The 16,609-nt window shown below is 42.0% G+C and overlaps 9 protein-coding genes across 9 annotated transcripts; 5 read left to right on the top strand and 4 right to left on the bottom strand.

The window, feature by feature from the left end:
* Positions 1-1,588: 1,588 nt before the first annotated feature.
* BDB00DRAFT_861229 (uncharacterized protein) lies at positions 1,589-1,873 on the bottom strand (the record flags this gene model as incomplete). Its single annotated transcript, XM_053126031.1, has 2 exons — positions 1,589-1,720; positions 1,783-1,873. Coding segments are annotated over 2 exons (223 nt in total), but the record flags the coding sequence as incomplete, so codon positions are not given.
* Positions 1,874-3,281: 1,408 nt separating this feature from the next.
* BDB00DRAFT_897788 (uncharacterized protein) lies at positions 3,282-4,322 on the bottom strand (the record flags this gene model as incomplete). Its single annotated transcript, XM_053128528.1, has 2 exons — positions 4,003-4,322; positions 3,282-3,867 (listed from the first exon to the last, which is right to left on the bottom strand). Exons 1-2 carry the CDS (start codon positions 4,071-4,073, stop codon positions 3,282-3,284), a joined length of 657 nt encoding a protein of 218 aa, XP_052972610.1. The 5' UTR covers positions 4,074-4,322.
* A 1,508-nt stretch (positions 4,323-5,830) lies between these two features.
* On the top strand, positions 5,831-6,466 carry BDB00DRAFT_879843 (uncharacterized protein; the record flags this gene model as incomplete). Its single annotated transcript, XM_053127922.1, has 1 exon — positions 5,831-6,466. One exon carries the CDS (start codon positions 5,831-5,833, stop codon positions 6,464-6,466), a length of 636 nt encoding a protein of 211 aa, XP_052972609.1.
* Positions 6,467-6,784: 318 nt separating this feature from the next.
* Positions 6,785-7,567, bottom strand: BDB00DRAFT_861220 (uncharacterized protein; the record flags this gene model as incomplete). Its single annotated transcript, XM_053126030.1, has 5 exons — positions 7,479-7,567; positions 7,365-7,396; positions 7,232-7,288; positions 7,072-7,155; positions 6,785-6,971 (listed from the first exon to the last, which is right to left on the bottom strand). Coding segments are annotated over exons 1-5 (415 nt in total), but the record flags the coding sequence as incomplete, so codon positions are not given.
* Positions 7,568-8,379: 812 nt separating this feature from the next.
* Positions 8,380-8,734, top strand: BDB00DRAFT_861219 (uncharacterized protein). The gene is made up of 3 exons (XM_053126029.1): positions 8,380-8,485; positions 8,559-8,609; positions 8,630-8,734. Exons 1-3 carry the CDS (start codon positions 8,399-8,401, stop codon positions 8,654-8,656), a joined length of 165 nt encoding a protein of 54 aa, XP_052972607.1. The 5' UTR covers positions 8,380-8,398; the 3' UTR covers positions 8,657-8,734.
* BDB00DRAFT_897782 (uncharacterized protein) lies at positions 8,556-9,311 on the top strand. The gene is made up of 3 exons (XM_053128527.1): positions 8,556-8,648; positions 8,751-8,887; positions 8,965-9,311. The coding sequence occupies exons 2-3, from the start codon at positions 8,853-8,855 to the stop codon at positions 9,155-9,157; spliced, it is 228 nt and encodes a 75-aa protein (XP_052972606.1). The 5' UTR covers positions 8,556-8,648; positions 8,751-8,852; the 3' UTR covers positions 9,158-9,311.
* Positions 9,312-11,177: 1,866 nt separating this feature from the next.
* On the top strand, positions 11,178-11,777 carry BDB00DRAFT_752180 (uncharacterized protein; the record flags this gene model as incomplete). The annotated part of the gene is made up of 3 exons (XM_053118638.1): positions 11,178-11,274; positions 11,428-11,496; positions 11,740-11,777. Coding segments are annotated over 3 exons (204 nt in total), but the record flags the coding sequence as incomplete, so codon positions are not given.
* A 456-nt stretch (positions 11,778-12,233) lies between these two features.
* On the top strand, positions 12,234-14,879 carry BDB00DRAFT_216757 (uncharacterized protein). The gene is made up of 2 exons (XM_053116507.1): positions 12,234-12,629; positions 12,753-14,879. The coding sequence occupies exons 1-2, from the start codon at positions 12,540-12,542 to the stop codon at positions 14,472-14,474; spliced, it is 1,812 nt and encodes a 603-aa protein (XP_052972604.1). The 5' UTR covers positions 12,234-12,539; the 3' UTR covers positions 14,475-14,879.
* Positions 14,880-15,040: 161 nt separating this feature from the next.
* On the bottom strand, positions 15,041-16,342 carry BDB00DRAFT_879840 (uncharacterized protein; the record flags this gene model as incomplete). The annotated part of the gene is made up of 2 exons (XM_053127921.1): positions 15,041-16,117; positions 16,208-16,342. The coding sequence occupies 2 exons, from the start codon at positions 16,340-16,342 to the stop codon at positions 15,041-15,043; spliced, it is 1,212 nt and encodes a 403-aa protein (XP_052972603.1).
* Positions 16,343-16,609: the final 267 nt, after the last annotated feature.

The raw sequence follows: 16,609 nt of genomic DNA, 5'->3' as shown, positions 1-16,609 counted from the left end.
TTTTAAACTTCCATTAGTTCTCAAGACAAACGGTTATAATCTAACCTGGAAGGGGGTAATGTGGTAAACCACACTACTTTGAGATTGATCCGGACAACTCAACCCGCTCCGCCGTCTTCGTAACCATTAGAACGCAGTAGAGAGAACACCACACACACGGATGAATCAATTATTACATAATTAGCACCATATCGATAATCTCTCAAACATGGATTACCAATCGAGAATAACTCAGGACCAACCATTGTATACACATTGTCCTATTCTCGAGTTAGTCAGCACTTCCTTTGAATCTAGCTTATCTGAGTTGAGCGAAGTGTACCTGTCAAAGAGCGGATACCAATTCCAGCACTGACAAAGGTGAGACTTCGCCAAACAAGGAACACACTGATCATAGCAAAGATGACTCTTTACAATCGGAAGACAACGTCCATTATCATGGCCGACAAACTCAACCTTCCCATCCTTCTTCATCTTTGAAACATCCGAAATCCGGCATGTCCGCGATCCATTCATCAGTTCATCCAGACGGAAGTCTAGACACCATCTTCAACAGTATATAAAGGGTTGTGAATTCATTCAATAAAGATCATCTCATATTTGACTCTCACTGTATTTTCATATTGTCTCTTATTCAATCTTTTTACTCTATCCACAACCCACGTTTATCACACATTTTCATCTCCCTAGAAGATATCAATGCATTAGTCCGTGTTTAATATATATACCTGCGTAAGAAAAAAAAACAGATATAGTAGTTGACACTTACTATTGACATTTCTAACGAAGCCGCCGCTTCCTTTACTAATCAAACATATGTTCTTTTTGTGCAGCGTAGGTCATTTCTGATAGAGCTAGAAACAATGTCATGTTCTAAATGGTCAATGACTTTTTGAAGTCTGACCGACTTCCCGCGGTTCTTGGCCTGCAATAAAAAAGCTTTTGTAGCTACCACATTGAAAGATTAATAAGCACTAAATATTACAATACAAACAATTGAATTTGAAATTGTATCACTGGTAACTACCTGTGATGAAAGGGGTATGTTCAGTTGCCATAGGAATCGCGACGGAAAAGAGGAAAAAATTCGGTTACAGCAGCTGTAGAAAAATTGTTTTGGCAGAGAACAATCAAAGTTCAAGTGATCGCCTTAAAAGCTTAACCATTTCATATACATTTGTTCACACACACATGAATAAACATTGTCTCTTTCTCTCTCTATCATTTTTGCATATCTCTTGGCTTGGCCAAGTCAAGTCGTTTCTCAAGTTTTGTCACATACTATTGTTGCTCAAGTTACAAAACTAGGAACGCAAAATTACCAGGTAAATTTGTTCCCTAGCTGACGCAAAATCTTATTGTATAAAACTAAAAAGTGTGGCGTTTGCTGCACGCCAGAAGCTTGCTGCAATTTCGCGTATCTCATTGGTAGTGGGCGTTTTACACTTTTGTCGTTGAGTATACAAAACCTGGAAGCCACTTTGTACTTGTATTGTTGCATTGTACATAGTGGGTAGGGATCCGTATCAGAACCGTAGAACCGGAACCGAACCGAACCGAAACCGAGAAAATGTGGTTCGGTTCCTACCAAGAACCGAACCGGAACCGAACCGGTTTTGTATGCGTAGAACCCAAGAACCGAGAGGCAGAAGATTGCATTTGGCGATTTTGGTAGTTAGTATAAAGTAGGCTATAATGGAAGTTACGAACAATGTTACTCCTTATAAAAGACCAAGAAGTAGTGTATTTGCAAGCCATACTTTATTCAAAAACTTAACAAACTTGCAAAAGCAGAAGGGAGGGAAAAATAGTAAAGAAGAGAAGAACAAAAAAGAAACACTTCGTTTGACAGCAGCTTGCTTTCTCTGCCCATAACGCGCATCATTACTTGTTCCTCTACTTTGCTACCCACAATGCATTTTCTCCATGACGTACTACTTTACTAGATTTATCTTGGCTTCTCGATCAGTTTTATCAAGTTTGTGCATTCTGTCTGAGATTGCGCATCCTGGGGCCCATAACAGAATTATCTTACCCATTGACACTTTGCCTTTTATGAGACACTATACACGCGTAGAGACACAGTAGCTGTGTGTACTGCCGGTTGTGGTTTGGTTCCTCCAATGTTACAATAACGTATTGTACTAGTAATACTACGTCGCTCTAGTACTATAAGCTCCACTTTTTTTTGTGAAAACTGTGCTTTAATCTTTTAACCATGCAATGACCCACATTGTATATTAAATGTTTACATTCTGTTTCTCTTATTCATTTTGAAATCGCTGTTCAACGTACAATAATAAACTATTCTTTTTTACTGCGATATTCAAGTATACCACGATATTTGAACACACATACATTTTCATTCAAAGATACTGGATTTTGCCTTTTTTATATACATGACGGGTTCGGTTCTTCGGTTCGATTCTTCGGTTCGATTCTTCGGTTCTACGGTTCTCATCGGTTCTAGTCGGTTCGGTTCTTACTTTGGACGGTTCGGTTCGGTTCCCTTCAAGAACCGAACCGAACCGAACCGTGCGGATCCCTAGTCCTAAGGACTAGCCGAACCAGAAATCATCAAGTGCTGTGACCATCTCTCTCAGCTTTATTGTAGCAAAATGAAACAGAACCAATTCGGGAAATTGAATAGTACAACGGTAATGATTATCGAAAACTCTTCGTGAAGACCAATTACCCATAGCTAGGACATCATCGAAGGAGGATTCGTTGCTCAGTGTCAAGGTACATGCCACCGGACGTAAAGAAGGTAGACCGTTCGCCGAATCAGAAGCTGATGCTGATGTTGATGAACGAGCCAGGAGCCGTTATTCCAACCCGAAATAGTAGAGACCTTGACTGCACTAGACACTCGAATGCTATTAACGAACAACGAATCACAGGGTCCGGATGCTGCATCAGGATGATCCCGTAAGGCTTCGACTGCTGCCACTGGACACAGTGCAGAATCGCCAGGTAATTGGTAGACAATGAGATGCTTAACAATGGGTCGACCGCTGCGAGTCTCCTTCGGGGCAAGAGAACAAAGATGTAAACGGTGTTGATAACGTCACGGCATTTGGTCAACTGAAGACGATGTAAATGCGAAGGACGCAGAAAAGCAGCAGTCGTTAAAAGAAAAGCTGCCATTTCATTGAGTCTGGCCAAAGGGTTGACGCAGAGGACTGAAGACGCGCAAGATGTTGCAAAGTAGCGGTGAGATCAAGATTGGGTTTGGAATTCGAGCGAGGAGGTGCGTCCTTGGTGAAACGAGCTAGTAGTTGTTATAAATCTGGATGTCGGCGGATTGGCGCGGCATTGACATGGAAGATCAAAACACCAGTGTGTAAAAGCTTGATGGTGCTCCAACTGTCGCCTTGCTGATGCGCTGCTGAAAGAAAGTTGATAAGCTCCTCGACGGTATAGTTGTTGACATTGACGCCAGCATGCAAGGCCCACCAGACGAAACGACGCTGGCCTCCAAAATAGGTGCGATTTGTAGATGATTTACGAAGCAGGGGTTCACAGAGTAAGGTCAATGCTGCCTCAGAAAGGCCTCGTCCTGCAAAACGATTCCTGATAGCTGCCAAACGCCCATTCATCAGCTCGGATTGGTCTACGAGGAGGTTGCGAAGGATGTCAACTGGACGTGATGTTGAGGATTTAAAATCAGTGGAGGCCCGGATGCGAGGCGAAGCAGGAGTGGAAACCATATCGCTACCTACCAGTAAGGTATTGCTATCGTCGCTCGTACGGCTTCGCGAGCGATCTTGCACAAGGAGGCTCATGTAAGAGACATTGCATCCGTTGCTATGGCGCCGGGGTCCAGATGTCGTGCCGCATATCAGGGAAGGAGGCGTGTATTCCGGTCTGCAAAAAGGCCCACGTCATGATGGCCGAGTCGTCGTTAATAAATATCTATCCATCTAGTCATTTTCCATTTCTAACCGTACAGTAAAATCGTCCTCGATCCCTCTCTTTCACCACTGTTTTTTATTTTTTTACCTGGTAAAAAAACCTATCCAGTATACCATTATTGTACCGTGTTCTTTATTCAGTTCGTTTCTCCAACCCATGATCTTGACGTCAAGAAAAGCATAATCTAATAAATAAATAAAAAAGCGTGTGTAAGATACAAGTCTTCCACTACCATTCAATACTTTTGAGTGTGTTTTCTGTGTGTGTGTGTGTGTGTTAAAAGGGAGAAAATGAGGAGATTTAAAAGACAATGGATCGAGGCACCCAAGATCTGGGTTATCTCACGGGTACGTAGGGGCGAGGCCATCTGATGCACATCAATTCATTGTAAAGAACAGTGAATCGAGGCACCCAAGAGCTGGGTTATCTCGCGCGTACGCAGGCGCGAGGCCATCTGATGCACAATCCATCGCAGCACGTAGGCGCGGGCCACCTGATGCCATTAGAAAATAAAATATAAAGATAAAAAGAAAGGAGGGAGGTGTAGTAAAGAAAAAAGAAAAAAGAAACTTTTGTAGCGAATGACGAATCCAGTCCTGATGTGAGTGACGTAGACGGTGCCGCCAATATGTAACACTTTCCCGTCACGCAATAAACAACAGAGTTCTTTCGAGTTTTCTTGTGGTGATTAGTGGGTTTATTTGGACTGAAGAACCCGTTTGTCATCAGATCTCCCCGGTTCTGAAAGAGCTATATCAACCTACACCCCTTTCCTTGAATATATCACCCTTTTAGCTTTGGTCTTTTGTGAGCTTTTATTGCGTTTTCCGACACACGATCCGGCCTACAACGATACTGCAGAAATCGTTTATTTGACGGGCTTCACACATCCTATCAAAAGTGTTGCGGGCGACCTGCAAATGCACTTACCTGACTCCCCTATTCTCCCTTTCTCAATTCAATAGAACAGTCCTGGTCGAAGGTGAAGCTGAATAAGTATGGCATTTGGGCAGCAATATTGCTATCAAGCTTAATGTTATTATCATGATAGGTGTTCAAAGATACAAGTCAAGTGAGAAAGATCAATTGATCCGGAGAATAACTGAACGTGTTAAACGAGTAGCTGAGGATGACTGTGTTGCATGATACAAGCATGCAAAGTCGTTGTATAATGCTTCTTGTAACAACTTGTAGTACTTCTTTTGGCTATATAAATAACTTTTTTGAATAAAATAAAGCTGTTATTATTTTAAAAGTGCATATTCGACGCAAAGCTAGGAACGGATGGCTATTCGCTAGTCTTGCTCTCAAAATTTTTTTAAAGTACAGTGCGCTTGCTAATATGACAGTGAGCCTAGAGATCGCCGCCTTTGTTTTCGTGGTCGAACAAGACAGTTATCAGATGACGTTCTTGGAAGTATACACTGGCGTTCTTCTTGTGTCGCTCCGCTGTCGTCCCATGGACTGGCTTCCATGAGCACATATATTTATATTGTTACCACTCGCCTTTCTTGTTTGTTTCTCATTTGAAGTTTACGACTTACTCTGGGTTTCCATTTTTCTCGCTCCAGTTGTTATTGTGTGTATTTTATTATATTTGCTGTACTATATAATTCAAGGTAACTTACCATTGTCTATGTAGTGGTTTCTTTTTCTTCGGTTTCTTCCCCTCTTTCTTTCTGCTTCCTCAATCTTTCTTAACTCTTTCTCACTCTCACACTCTCGTTGCATTCAACAAAGAAATCCGTTTTTAAAAAAAGAAGACACATAGAATAATTGTATGAATCAGTCGCCTCAATAAGCGATGCAATCCCAATCTTTTCCGCTAATACCGCCGCTAGCAGAGCAACAACAGCAAGGCGTCGAATCGTTGAACCTGCTATTGGATCCTATCTCTTTCTTGACCTAAACAGAGATGCAGCAAGACCTTGATTTCTTTGCCGACACGCAGTCCTCGCAGGATGTGCCGCCAGCTTCAGTCTTCGACGATAGCTATTGCTGGGGTAACGATTGCCATGGTAGTTATAACAGCCATGGAAATGATGGCAATCTGTATGATATTGCTATGATACGACCAGCAGTGCCATCAGTCATCACCACAGCAACAACGCGTTATCGCCACCAACGGCAACGACATTATCTTCTGAAACAACGAGCAGTCCAGAGGAAGATTACCGCCACGGCAAGCCCAAGCATGCTCAAGAGCAGCAACAGAACCAATCAAAGCTTACCAAGGACGATAAGCGCAAGCGCAACACCGCTGCAAGCGTTCGTCTCAGGGTTGCGTGAACAGGCACTCCAGCGAACTGCTTTTGAGATGACCGAAAAGAGCAAGCGGATGGAGGCTAATATGAATATTCAGGATCTGGAGCGTGAAATCAAGTGGCTTAAGGCCTTAGTCGTAGAGAAGAGTGAAGGACGGTTGGCAAAGCTGGTGAGCGAGCGACCAATTCCAACAGCCCACCAGTACACGCCTGCAGCATATCCGCCAGCAAACAGCATGTCATCGCCACAGCAGGATCTCTTACGCGATCAAAAAAGACAACAATGACGATGACTACAACTAGATCCTCTTTCGGCTACACTCTTTGTTTTTGCTCTCGTTTCTTACTCTTGGTCTTCTTTGACTTCAATCTCTGTTATTCATATGTTATTCTTTTTTTCCTTTGGCTAACCATATGTCCATCTCTCCCCTTTCAATTCTTCTTTTTTCTCTTCTAAAACCTCTTATTTCTGAGCGCTGCTATGTTCCCCTTCCTTTTCTTATGGCCAACCCTTTTTCTTTCCTCAATGTATGCTCCAAAAAAACTATTCTTATCCATTTTCCTTTACACCACCTGAGCCGAAAAATGTTGTTTTTATCATAATTTGTCAAGAAACAATTAGTGTTACGCTCATGACCGTTTTGAGAAGCAATTGGATGAATGCATCAAGCTTTGGATCAGCTGCCCGTGCATCTTCTAAGTCTTTCTCGGCCTCAGTCGACCGGTCGATCCGTGCAACCCAGTCACGTATCTGGGGGTCTTGAAGATATATGGCTATGTCGGACGAATGTGCTATTCCATTATTATACATATTGTATGGGTTACAGCCATAGTTTTTTCTTTCCTTTTTGTATACATCTCCTTTCTTTTTCATATATTGCGTTTTACATACCTAATGATGTAAGCTGGTTTTCTGTTAAACGACTCGGGTCGTCTTCATCGGCATTTTCTACTGCCAACTGCTTTCTTTCAACACCTATCAAAGATAATGCAAATCAAGTCCTTTAAATTCCTGCCAAAGAGACACAAACTAGAATTTAGAAATCGCGAGCCTGCTGAAGAAGATGATAATGTAGGTGTTGTTGCTGGTGCTGGCTGCCATGGCTCTACTAATGTATGTTAAAAGGCTCGGAGATAAGCAGGTTTGCACATAGTAGTAAGGTAACACGAGAAAGAGCAGCTTACACATGTGGTTTTTGAAGCATGCGATCGAGCAACTGGTTTTGCACAATTGTTCAGAATGTATTCATTTGTTATTTCACAAATAAGAATCAAATGGAGATAATTGGCTAAACGTACTATGGTGCTTTGCACGTTGGACATTTGTATTTGCTTTCTTGATCGTTACAGATCGCACACAGAACCATATTGTGGTAAGTGGTTATGAAAAGGAAGGAAAAGAAGTTTCTCATTTTTGCTTGATACCTCGTGTACGCATATAAAGTCCAGTATAGCGTGCGTTGATTACATAAGTAAGCCCATCTGGTATATTACATGTTTTGGCATATTGTAACCCACCTTGTCGTCCTTTACGCTCAATCACAGTCTTGGTGCAACCTCGAGTGCAAATTTTTCTCACACCCGCAGCAATACGTTTACTGCGTAATACTACTTTTACTGCGAGTACAAAAACAACTCACACTAGGTGCAAAACCAACTCACCAAGTGCAAAACCATTTCGCACTGTTGCGGTATCCATTGGATAAAGGACTAATTAGATTAGTCAAAGATATTGTAATAGAATTAGTATAAATAGACCAATATTTTGTACCGAATAATAAACAGTTCAGTTCAGTTCTTTAGCTTCTTTTACACTTAGTTTTATCTTTTCTCTTATCCTACTAAAAGGAACATCTTTTGTGGTGCCAGACGTATAATCCCTGGTTGTTGAACTCCCACACTTCTATTTCATCACTTTTGCTTAATACTTAGCATTTCATCCAAATTTATTACTTTTCCTATATAAAAAAAAACCTATTTAACGGGATTCGTAACTCTTACACAAACTAAGACGTTACAATATATCGATGGTTGCGTTATATTTATATGTCGTTAATCTCTTGTGTGTGATGTGGGCAAAATCATGCAGTGCCACAGGCTTGCTGCTTGACGTTGAACATCCATTGGGTTACCCAGCCTTCCTCCTGCACTTGCCACACCTCCGAGAATCAGGAGCTTGCTACGACGATTTGAAGCAATTGATCTTTTTGAATATAATAATGTGCAAGTCCTTTTTGAAATGTATTTTGCACGTACTTACCACAATTCTGTCTGGCTTTTCTGTTTCATTTTGCAGCAATCTCGATGTGAGTTTCCCGCGAAAAAAGGCACGCGCTCTTTAGGTTATCTGAGCGACTAACCGTCATTCTTTCAATACAGTATAACATTTCGTTCTATCTGCAATACCTCGCACAATGGCCGATCTATTTTGTGTACAAATATCTCCACAGGACCGCCTTATGGGTTATGGTAAGTGAAGGACTACAAACAGCATACATTCTTTTTTAACCAACACTTTACTTGTTACTCGACGAAAAAAGTACACTGAATGCTAAACGTTTTTATCTATAGTGATGGGCAAGGCTGAAGGTACTGGCAAGAACTGGCACCTGACACGTTACGGCCATAACAGTTGCTCCTGAATATCGTCGATTGTTGGGTTTAGCCGATGGCATGATGAACCTGCTTGAAGAAGTATCTGAGAAAACGTAAGCAAAAGATATGATGTTCTAGCGTATATTATGCACTGTTCAAGGAAGACTCTAACATGACTATATTAACCTAGATACAATGGACGGTTCGTGGATCTATATGTGCGTGTATCCAATGCAGTGGCCATAGGCATGTATCGTAAATTTGGCTATTCAGTATATCTCGTGTACGGAACTATTACTCCGGAGCAACAAATGAGGATGCTTCAAAAGAAAAGATTTTGTAGCTACAACAATAATGAACATTATAATATGATGATGATCTAACTGCAACAATGCTTTGGAAGGATTATGGCGTAGCAATCACACAGAGTGGCTTACAAAGGCATCTGGTAAAAAAAAGATGTGGTTTAACTATGAAGGAACGTATGAAAATATTAAAAACCCGTACATTGCCTGAAACTATCAAGAAATGAATGAACTGGATCCTTGATATTAACAAACAAGAGATTGACAAGCTGCGTGTTTATAGATGAAGCAAGGTTCAACTTACATGTTAGACGTACGTTTAGACGCTCAAGAAAGGGACAACCAGCTTAAGTGATGGTACCTAATAACCGTGGCATAAACATCTCAATTTTGGGGGCTATTGCTGCTGAAGGAGTGGTAAATCTTGTTTGCGTAAGTCACAAGCTGTAGTTGGATCTAAGAAACGGAGATTACAAGATGGTGAAGGAAGGATAGAAGCCAGAGTTGGTACACGAACCGATCATTCTGCCCAGTTTTTAGAAACTGTAATGGACGTTTTGGAAAAAAAAATCAGTATGCTCGGAAAGGCGTTGGTAATGGATAATGCAAGCCTTCATCATGCGAAAAACGTAAAAAGTACAGTGGAAGACTGTGGATTCAAGATATTGTATCTACCTCCGTACAGTCCCTTCCGCAATCCAATTGAAAAATCATAAAGTGCCAAATCAAAATTCATAATATGCCAAAATAAAAATGGCGTGTGCCCAAAATGAAATGCCAAGTATAAAACATCACCTACAATGACGCTGATATATTGTCGTGTCGTTGTTCAACGTACAAATAAGGACGCACATACACAGACTCTAGGCTTTTTTAAGCCACAGCTGTGCCTTTTCGCCATGGGCGTCTTTTTATGCAGCCACTTGATTGTGTGAGTATGATCTCCACGGTTGCTGCTGCTAATTTCATTTATAATGTCGAAAGAAGGAACAAAATATGCGATTGTTTATCATTTACCAGCAGATATAACAACTAGACGTTTCTGTAGTTGTACACTTCTTTTCGGTGGACTTGCCTATTTCACACAAGCCCACAACATACACCATCATAACTACAACGCGATGAAACCACAGTGCACTAGTAGTGTATCCTCACGAACTTGAACAACGATTTGAAGCTTTTAAGGGAGCTGTTACAAAAATTTTCAATTTCTCGCACAGCAAAGATATATATATACGCATATGAACATATACGTCACCGTTGTTGCTGTGCATGGTATCACTACGTCCTACGTGGTTCACTGCCCTTGGCTGGGGGGGGGCACTTGGCAGTTTGATAGTGTTGAGTTGGCTCTGTATCACCATAGAGAAAGGTGGATCTTGGCGAATGAGGGAACAGGGAACATCTCTTTTTTGCATCTGTGTGTGATGACATTATCTTGGCATCACACTCCTCTTATGCATTCTACTACACATGGCAGTTAACATATTATCGTTTTCAGAAACAAATGCTACGGAACGATCCATCCATCCGTCATAGAGCAGCATTATTACACATGACAATGAAAACGATATCTTTCTTTATTGGATAAATTCTCATCTCAAAACATCTTGTGCTGCTTTCAGTTTGTTTGCATACTGCAGATTAATGAAACACTTGTTTTTCTTGCTGCTGCTGCTGCTGCTGCTGGTGCTGGTGCTGGTACCGCTACGCCAATAAGTAAGTCAACTTGTTGCTGGAAACACGTACTGGTATCATTTGACAGCTGAAAAAATGAAAATGAAAACAGACACGTTATTGCTAAGATTTTTTGGATTACATATGTTGTAGAGTTGTTCTATGGGGTCGGGGGGGAGGAGGGGAAGCAATGACGCTTGAATGTGTGAAATAGCTGCTTGCTTTTAAAAATATCTGAATTGTATAATCGCATCAAACTACTACAGCTTGACAGCCCTTTCTTTTTCCTTTCTTTGCTTCTTTCTTTTGTTTTTTCCCTTTTGCGTTCTTTTTTTTTTACTCTTTTCTTAGACCATATACCAGTAGACATATCATATACAGCACAGCACAGCACAGCACAGCACAGCACAGCATATACTACATGTTCTTCGAAACGACCTATGTTCCTTCCCCGCAGCTTTCGGCAACAAGTACCATTGAAGAAGGTAGCAATGCATTTTCTTTTCGGTTGCCAAAATGTCCATTTCAATCTAGATCGACATTACTTATCATTTTTTAAATTCACTCACGACAATTCTGTATAACTTTACTATCCTCGATTTCGATCGGCTTCAAAGATGAATTAACGCCACCACCATTTTCCCCGTCCCTTGGACCTACTGGTGCCCAAGGTGACTCCTCTTGTGACGAAGCATCGTCCGAGAGTCCAGTCGATCATCTCATATTCGTTATTCATGCAAGTATCTACTAGATACATGAGAGGGGATGCGCCTTTTCAATCCTTGGCTTATTATCGGGCATAGAACTACGTGCATTAACTCAATATGATATTACTTGGGTATTCTGTAGGGTATTGGCCAAGTAAGATGATTACAATAAGGGGTGATGGTTTGGTGATTGGCGTGTGCGGTGTATGTTTGCTGTGTGTGCTCTGTTTTAATCTTTTCCTGCTCTGTTTTGCATGTGATAATTACAGCAAACAGAACAGTACGGACATTTCTACGAACACAGTAAGTTTATATTTTTTCCTTCTGCCGTCCTCGTCCTCGTCCTCGTCCTCGTCGTAGTCGTAGTCGTTGTCACCACCACCATCCATGTCCATCTGTTGTTGTTTTTTCAAAACAAAGGTACTCACCAACACATGTAATCATGCGTGTAGTTGATAATCTAAGGGAAACTACGCGTCAGGTGTTACAAGCCAAAGTACCCGACCATGCCGTCCGTATCGAACTTATACCCATCGAATGGCACCGCCATATTCACGAACAAACCGACCCAACGATGGGACGCATTACATTGAAATCCATTCCTACGATCCGATTGATTGAAAACGACTACTTGGCCGATATTTTATTTTACTTTTCCAAAGAACGCGGACAAAGTATTGTTGACAACGTCACCAATTTGTTCAACACGTCTTATCACAACTTTCTGGAGAAGCATCCGGATTTTGCAGGCAAAATTGTCATTATTGGCTATTCGTAAGTAGCGCTACGTGTAATTTGCTGAGTGCTTGCTTACCAAAACACCATGCTACCACCACTTCGCCACTCTTGGCCCGTATCCAAATATACTGACCTTTTTTTTTTACACTTTTTGGGAATATGCATCTGGATGATGACGTCTCAGACTCGGCGGCATCATTACATGGGATATCCTCTCGCATCAACGACAGCCCGAAACGTCGGAAGAAGAAGCAGAATATCGTAAAGTCAATGTCGAGTATTCGAAATTGGATTTCAAGCCAGATTACTTTTTTGGCTTTGGCTCACCGCTGGCTGCCATGTTGACGATACGAAACCAAACCCCTTTGCTCTATCACCCTGATCATGATATTGTCTTTGAGAATGTGTTTCATCCATTCGATCCATTGGTACGTATTGGCCAATTCATCTGTTATCTTGTGTGTGTCAAGATGGGAGATGATATGTGAAAGCGCTTTCTTTCCTTCTCATCGCAACCTCCTTTTTTCCTTTTTGCTATCTTTGGACAATAGGCCTACCGTTTTGAGCCGCTTATCAATGAGTACTACACGGAGCAGCCGGCTGTGCTTGTAGAACGCTCCGTCCCATTGGGCCCATCGTTTTCCTTTCCATCGCTACCATCCCTTCCGGGTGCGGGCCTGTTATCTTTCTTTTCGTGGAAAGCGTCAGCATCACAGCAGCAGCAGCAGCAACAGCAACAACAGCGCCGCCAACAACAGCCATCTAACAATGAGGAACCAAAGACGGCACAACAGACGACCCTGCAGGCCACTAACATGGCAGCTAAAGCTGGTAAACACCATCACCGGGATGACACTCGATCGCCAGAATCTATCGTAGCCAAAGCTAGAGGCGAGCAGCCACAGCAAAAAGATGACGATGCACAGCAACAAGAGAGTAAAAAGTTTGTATCGTCATTCAATGCATTTTTGCAATATTTTTCATCACCATCGTCTTCAACTCAACGGAAAAAGCAAAAGCGAAAAAGTAATCAAGGTAACGCCGACGAACGACGCAAAGAACGGCAAATGCAGAAAAATGATAACACCGCCACAGCAACAACAACGACGACGACGCTGGATAGTGTGCCTGGAATCATTACTTGGGATCCACTGCAAGACGATGTCAAGGATCAGATGCTTGCTTTAAAAAGCAATGACTCTGAGTTGAGGAACGACGACGATTCATTTCAGCAGCAGCAGCAGCAGCAGCAGCAGAAACAGCAACGCCAGTCGTTACAAGAGGGATTTATGAAAAGGCCTGTTATACGGTCAAGATCTCAAACTTTCGGGGGATCGCCGCAAGAGTTTCATACGATGAAGAACACAATTTTTTCAAACAAAAATGATATCATTAATGCTGCAAACAAGAGCCACAAGCATCAGCAGCATTTGGTGGAAGTGCTAGGCATTGATGGTGTGCGAATGGATTCTTTGGAGCGCGCGCAGATGAATTTCTCACCTGACAACCGAAGCCAGAAACAGCAACAAGAACGATATCAGAAGGAGAATGTCGAACAACAACAAAAACAACAGCAGGAACAGGATCGACAAGAGCAGCAGGATGAAAAGCAACAGCCACAAGCAGCGATGCAAGAGCCACAGCAAGATGCAAAGTCTGCGTCATCTGCCGATGCTAATGCTGTAATTACAACAGATACGGAAGCTTATGGTGCTGGTCGTACTGTAACGGAAGAACAAGACAAAAACAGCAGTAACAGTAAAGGTGACCTGTGGTTGGATTTGCATCAAGAGCTAAACGAGCCAGGTCCTGCAGTGACAGAACCAGGACAGTCCAAGGAAGAGGTGACCAAGGATGCCACGCAGCCCAAAGACAGTGACAGCAGCAATGGTAATACCGACGCTAATGCCGACGATCGTACCAAGAAGAGCAAGCAGGATCAAAAAGCAGAAGACGCCAAGCAGCAGACCAAATTGCCAGGTGGTAGACGCATTGATCATGTGCTGCAACCAGAGAGCTTCATGAGCATGATTGCCAATGAATACCTGGTAGGTCTCCGAGCACATTTCTCCTACTGGACAAATAAGGATCTTTTGTGGCATATTGTGTGTCGGTTGGAAAATTTGGAGGAAGTCATTGCCTCTTCGAATGATAGCACCAAGTCGACAACACATAGTAGCGCTGGCGGTAGTACGACGAATGATGCTGCTCCCAATCCTACTGCTGGTTCTTCATCTTCGATTATCAACAAGGAACAACATCCTCGACAATAAGAATTAGAGTTATTCATATCAACATTCCATAGTATATATACCCTCCCTTCCCATTGTCTACAATATCATACACACACTTTCAATTCTCGTCAATTATATACATACACACACACACGCACGCACATACGTATATGTACACTTGCACAAGGAAACCAATCACATTTACATCACTTCTTTCCTTGGCACTCTATACATTTTTTTTTCCTCTTGATATATATACACGCATACACTGATAGCGAACGACATCATTGCAACGAGTACTATAGATCCAAAGAGTTTACATAAAAGATTATATTCTTTTCACTTGTTTCATATAATGGAGGAGAATTGATGATGACATGTGGGTTAAGAAGTATTAGTAACAATATAGTTGATAAATAAAAGATAGTATGAAAATTAGCAAGGGAAATTATAAAGGTACAATGATATATGATGCAATTGATGTCTTACAATAGACGATTGTTATGTAGAAAAAAAAAAAAAAGGTAGAAAAAGATACATAGGTTGGAAAAAGGTCCCAGCCTTTTCCTATTCAGATTGATTAATTTTTTTGATTTTTTTTTTTTTTACAAGCGAGCAGGATGGCCAAGCCAAGGATCGCCTTCCTGAGGATAGTTGAGCATCAGAGGGTCCTCGTCCATAACAAAATGCATGAGACCGTACGATGATGGATCGACCACCATGTCATTGTGAATACCGTTTCCACCCATACTATGAGTGCTGTTGTTGCCATGGGGATGAGTAGGAGAAGGAGCAAAGTCTTGATGCATGGACGGCAAAGCCGTATTGGAGGACGAAGGTGACACCGAAGATGACGAGCGGACAGTAGATGTGGACGACGATGGATACAAAAGTGGTTGTTGTTGTTGTTGTGGTGGTGGTGGTGTTGTCATTAAATTGAGCTCGCTGGGTGACAGCAATTCGTTCTTTGGCTGCGGTTGCGCAGCAGCGGCAGCTGCAACAGCTGCTGAAAAGTATTCATTCTCTTCGTTCATTGGGAACCAGTATGTAAAATCGTTATTGACAATCCATGGAGGTTGCTGCTGTTGATGATAGGGATGATGATGATGATGATGATGATGATATGGGTACTGTTGTTGAGTAGCTACTACTGGTGTTGTTGTAACAGTGGCGGTATTACTATCAGTAGTCGGTATTGTTGGGTGCTGCTGTTCTTGCTGCTTGTCATCCTTGTTATTGATACTGCTTTTCAAAGAAGACGAGGTGGATGATGATGCTGATCGTTGATGTTTTTCTCCAAGTTGTTTTTTACGTGCAATATGCTGTTCACGCAAGAGTCGTTGACGAGCCAGGCTCGCCCGCGAGGTCTGGACTTGTTGGTCAATGGTAGTCAATCGACTCATCAGGTCAGCATGACTACTACTATTACTTTCCATATCGACTGCTGCTGTTGTTGTTGCAGTCTGTTGTTGTTGATGTTGTAGTTGTTGAAACACATGCCAGAGTGCTTCCTGTTCAGTTTCGATTCCTCGGATTCGTTCTTCCAGCTGCGATAAATCGTCGATGAACGGGTCAACATCGGCTGGCTGAGTATTACGTGATCGCCGTCGAGTTGGATAGGCACACATTTTATCGTTGGCTGCGCAACGATCACAATTTGGACGGCGGCCGTCACAACGGACCTTGATGAATATATAACATGGATGATTTTAGTGTACCCTGTTCATGCTATTAAAGTCATTACGGATGTACTACCTATTGATACTTCTTACTTTTTTCAAATGGCAGCGAACGCAAGCAGTTGATGTTCTTGGTCGCTTGGCAGCATCCACCTTGGAAGAGTGGGATCCTATTGTTGCTGGTGTCTGTTTGCTGCTGTGGTGATGGTGATGGTTGGTGCTGATCATTGTTGTGCTGTCATACAAACCAGGGAGAGTGAAAAGAATGGGTTGAGAAATTGAGAATGAAAGAAAGGAAAAGGTTATGGTGACAGAGCAATATGACAGGATTACTTTTCTAAAGGTATTTATATCTGATCACAAAGACAGAATTCAAAGATCATGGTACACAAAAAAAAACTTCATCGTGCATAATGAATTACGTGGTGTGCATCATTTTTTTTTTGGTTGCCATGTAGAACTCTCACAAAGAGAATTACTGGCTGCAGAGAGCGA

The sequence above is a fragment of the Zychaea mexicana genome (assembly GCF_025766255.1).
Source record: "Zychaea mexicana strain RSA 1403 chromosome Unknown BDB00scaffold_195, whole genome shotgun sequence".
Taxonomy (NCBI): Eukaryota; Fungi; Mucoromycota; class Mucoromycetes; order Mucorales; family Lichtheimiaceae; genus Zychaea; species Zychaea mexicana.
Note: the sequence above shows the minus strand (reverse complement) of the source record. Positions and strands in the feature narration are given on the sequence as shown.

Excerpts from the sequence above, each read along its gene's own strand:
- BDB00DRAFT_861219 (XM_053126029.1), top strand. The coding sequence starts at position 8,399 with ATGTGCAAGTCCTTTTTGAAATGTATTTTGCACGTACTTACCACAATT. Across the intron at positions 8,486-8,558 it reads CATTTTGCAGCAATCTCGAT|TATAACATTTCGTTCTATCT; the intron begins GTGAGTTTCCCG and ends CTTTCAATACAG.
- BDB00DRAFT_897782 (XM_053128527.1), top strand. The coding sequence starts at position 8,853 with ATGATGAACCTGCTTGAAGAAGTATCTGAGAAAAC. Across the intron at positions 8,888-8,964 it reads GAAGAAGTATCTGAGAAAAC|ATACAATGGACGGTTCGTGG; the intron begins GTAAGCAAAAGA and ends ATATTAACCTAG.
- BDB00DRAFT_216757 (XM_053116507.1), top strand. The coding sequence starts at position 12,540 with ATGTTGACGATACGAAACCAAACCCCTTTGCTCTATCACCCTGATCAT. Across the intron at positions 12,630-12,752 it reads TTCATCCATTCGATCCATTG|GCCTACCGTTTTGAGCCGCT; the intron begins GTACGTATTGGC and ends TTTGGACAATAG.